Raw genomic sequence first — 3,886 nt, 5'->3', positions numbered from 1 at the left:
CTCCACTATCCAGACTCTTCTAGATTAGTCATTTTTTTATAAACAAAGTGATCAACTAAATTGACCATCATTCCATTGATTATTGCTGCCGGGATAGCCATAGGGTGAACTCCTAAAACAAATTTATCAGACCTTCTAAAATTCAGTCATTACCACTTTAAGTTTAACTTTTAACAGTTGAGCAGTTTTGAAGTAAAGTTGCACTTGACTTATATACACAGTAAAACTTGTAGTATTGTTAAAATATCCATTGGGATCTGTAGCTAGGTAGTTTGAAAATATTTCATACACAGTTTGATATTTTCCTAAATTATTTGATGAACATATAATAATACTACATGCTGTAAATCCAAATTCATGCCACCATATATGTAAAATTACTCCTACTTTAACCTAAAGATAAATTCAAGAACGGATTAACAGATCTATTGACTGAGTCAAAATGCTTTACTTGTTTCTTCATTGTAAAATTTCTTTGCTTAGTGTACATAGCACTCTAGCTATGTACATGCAGGTCCAATTAATAATCCGACGGTGTTGAAACATTTTTTTTTTTTTGCAGCTGAAGAAAGACCAAGCCTCCAATAATGCAGAGGAATATGGCATATACCTGTAGCTGGATGCCATAGACCCACACCATCACAAATTAAACAGCACATAGAAACAACTGGATATTTCATATATGTCACAACAATTTGTTTATGCTCCCTTTGATAGAGACATGGACATTATTTGTTATGTGTGTGCCTCATCAATCAGTGCTGAACTGGGGTGGCATAATATATATAACAAGAACCATGGTTAAACAGCTGTTGCATCCTAGTAGCGCTATATCTTGTTCCTTGAGGACCAGACTTAGAAGCAACCAAGTGAGAGATCCAATTCAACACCACCTAAACCACAAGCATCATCCTTGAAACCTGTTCAGTGCTTCATCAGCTCCCCCCCCACTTCTCTTTTTATATACCGTCTAATCCGTCTTGTTCCATAATTCTTGTGGTGACTTGACTTCTCGCCCGCTCCGTACGCCATCAAAGGACACACATACTCTCTCTAGACAGTCGATTAAAGCGGCACAAATGTGTGGCAAGATGGAGCACATTCACATGGAACACAAGGTATGTATGTCATCTAGTTTTTGTTCTAGCTAGAGGATCCATAGATAATAAGTGGTGATTTGCAAAAAGTAACTAAAACAGCTAAAATGATTTAATTCCTTATTACAGTCTTGTACTAATTATTGGTTGTTTGTATACATGTATGCATCCGACTCATCAGGGCTTACTTGGTGGAGAATTTAAAGAGGGAATTTGCGCCTCAATTCCCAAACCCCCTCCTGGCACATCATCAAGCAGGCCAAACAGCATGGTTGTGAAGGTAACTAGTTACTGTAGGAGTAGTACATCTAAAATTAAATGCTTGAATTTCACCGAGAATTAGAATTAATTGGTGCAAATATATACTGTATGCAGAAGGTTTGCCCGCGGGAGTTCATCCCGGCGCACATCATCGCGGAGGCGATCTCGACGCTGCACGGGCTGGACCTGCGGTGGTCGGGGCCCATCACGCCCAGCGAGCGGCAGTACGTGGAGCAGTACGTGCTGGCCATGTACCCGCAGTACTCGCACGGCCTCATAGAGGACGGCAGCTGCGACAAGGACGACCTCTACTCCACCTACTACAGCAACGGCAGCACGGCGTCGTCGCCGGAGGCCGGCGGCGCCGAGCGGCGGCGGTCGTCGCCGGTGGGGTCGCCGTTGTCAGCCGCCGCGAGGCCCGACATGGTGGACATGGTCCGGCTGGAGCCGTCGCGGCTGCTGGACATGCTCACCAAGAAGTCGTCGTTCCCGGGGAGCTTCATCTCGATCCCGGAGATCCAGGCCAGGAACCGGGTGCTCCGCCACTGCGGCCTCACCGACGACGAGTACCTCGTGCTCTTCGCGCCTACGCCGAGGGACGCCATGATGCTGGTAGGCCGCCTGTTGTTGGTTATCATTATCATTAGTTAATTTATTACTACAACAACTCCACTTCACTAATAATGTTTTTGAGCATCATCATGTGCCCTAGCTGGTCTTAATTCTTTCAGTTCAAATTTTTAAGCTCCCAGCTTGCATTGGTGAAAAAGTTACAGGTTTTTACGGTACGGTGGCTTTCGTTGATCATATTCCTCCATGAAACATTCTTTTGGTGTTTCGTTAACACATAATACATGCATGGTCCTGGTTTTGAAGTTAGTACAAAGCTTTGCGATAGATTATTGGGTGATTTGGAACATTGAGATAGAGGACCAACGAGGTGCAAATGGTAGAGCTTGAGTGTGACACAATGATTTAGTATAGTCATTTGACCCTTTAATCGACCCTACATGAGAAGCAACCACAAAGTAGCATTATTTTTATCCAGATGGGCCGACCGAGCATCTAATTAATAAACTGATGCACCTGCACAAGCACAAGAATTAATTTAGTCAGGCCCATCAGAGCTAAGACTTGTCATCCTCCACTGTAACAAATTAGTAACAATGGTTACTATTTCAGGTTGGGGAGAGCTACCCTTTCTTCCGGAGCAGCTACTACATGTCGATCCTGGAGGAGGAGAGCGACTGCATCCGCGCCTTCGCGGCGTACAAGGAGGCCAAGGTGATCGCGGCGCCGGAGTCGTGGCTGGACCTACGCATCAAGGGCTCCCAGCTCAGCCAGTACTTCCGGCGCAAGTCCAAGCACGCGCCCAAGGGCCTCTTCGCCTATCCGGCCGTCTCCCCTTTGAATTCGTCGTCGCCCTCCTCCACCGCCACCTCCGGCGCGCGGTACTCGCTGCACTGGGTCTCCGAGGCGCACCGCAACGCGTGGCACGTGCTCCTGGACGCCACCGCGCTCGCCGTCGGCGAGGACCGCCTCCCGCTCTCGCTGCACCGCCCGGACTTCGTGCTGTGCACGCTCGGCGACGCCATGCGCACGCGGGGGATGGAGCAGCAGCAGCCGCAGCAGATGCAGCCGGCGGCGAGGGTCACCTGCCTCCTCGTCAGGAGGAGGTCCTTCGATACCTCCCTCTCCCAGCCGCAACAGCCACAGAAGCAGTAGGCGTAGCATGCAATGCAATGCAACGCGTGTGTTGTTACGAGAGGAATTAAAAACTGCACTGATCTTACATAAAGCAGGCCGCGGGCGTTGAGGAATGTACGCGACGTACGATTGCTTCTTGCCTGCGAGCCGTTGCGTTGTGACTGGTGCAAGCATTGTGTTTGGCTGATTTCGTTATCTGCTTTTTTGCGATATAAGTGCGCTTCTGCCCTTTTTATGGGTCGTGTGATGGTGCTTTTGCTTTTGATGTTTAGACTTCAGTCAGGGCCTGTTTGGGAGCCCGTTATTAGATCCAAAGTCGTTGTTAACGTACTACTGCCAAGTTTTTTTTCTATTCTAAATAATAAAGCTTCTTGTAAACTGCTGCTTGCTTGGGTTGTAAATCAAACAGCGTTGCCCCTTGGATTGGGCCAATCTAATCCGCCAGTAAAAAAGAAAATCGGCTGCCTCGGCCCACTTATTTTTGACAGAAGTCGGCCTTTGCCGCGTCGTCACCGTTCGCATTTTCCAATTTCGCTATCTCTCCATTCTTTGTCCGCATTTAGGGTTGAGTGTGTCCTAATGTGTAATGGGTTAGTTTTATTCCAACTTTTTAAGTTGGGTTGGATCCATTTTGTGTTTGGTTACAGCATCTCCAAGAATTTCCAGTTGCTCAAAAAAATCTCCAACAGTTCCGATAACAACTACCAATTTATGATTTTTGGCAAGAACTGAAAAACCTCGTATCCAAAAGTTCCCGATCCCACCTCCCAATCTTTAGGCACCTAAAAAAAATCACTGAAAAGCGTGGATATATGCGCGCG

General features: G+C 46.8%; 1 protein-coding gene across 1 annotated transcript; it reads left to right on the top strand.

Annotated features, from left to right (window-relative positions):
• Nucleotides 1–861: 861 nt before the first annotated feature.
• Nucleotides 862–3,464, top strand: LOC136482045 (uncharacterized). The gene is made up of 4 exons (XM_066479293.1): nucleotides 862–1,118; nucleotides 1,279–1,377; nucleotides 1,473–1,970; nucleotides 2,541–3,464. Exons 1-4 carry the CDS (start codon nucleotides 1,080–1,082, stop codon nucleotides 3,081–3,083), a joined length of 1,179 nt encoding a protein of 392 aa, XP_066335390.1. The 5' UTR covers nucleotides 862–1,079; the 3' UTR covers nucleotides 3,084–3,464.
• The last annotated feature ends 422 nt before the right edge of the window (nucleotides 3,465–3,886 follow it).

Source organism: Miscanthus floridulus, chromosome 9 (genome assembly GCF_019320115.1).
Source record: "Miscanthus floridulus cultivar M001 chromosome 9, ASM1932011v1, whole genome shotgun sequence".
In the NCBI taxonomy this organism is placed as follows: domain Eukaryota; kingdom Viridiplantae; phylum Streptophyta; class Magnoliopsida; order Poales; family Poaceae; genus Miscanthus; species Miscanthus floridulus.
Note: the sequence above shows the minus strand (reverse complement) of the source record. Positions and strands in the feature narration are given on the sequence as shown.

Excerpts from the sequence above, each read along its gene's own strand:
- LOC136482045 (XM_066479293.1), top strand. The coding sequence starts at position 1,080 with ATGTGTGGCAAGATGGAGCACATTCACATGGAACACAAG. Across the intron at positions 1,119-1,278 it reads ACATTCACATGGAACACAAG|GGCTTACTTGGTGGAGAATT; the intron begins GTATGTATGTCA and ends CCGACTCATCAG. Across the intron at positions 1,971-2,540 it reads CGAGGGACGCCATGATGCTG|GTTGGGGAGAGCTACCCTTT; the intron begins GTAGGCCGCCTG and ends TTACTATTTCAG.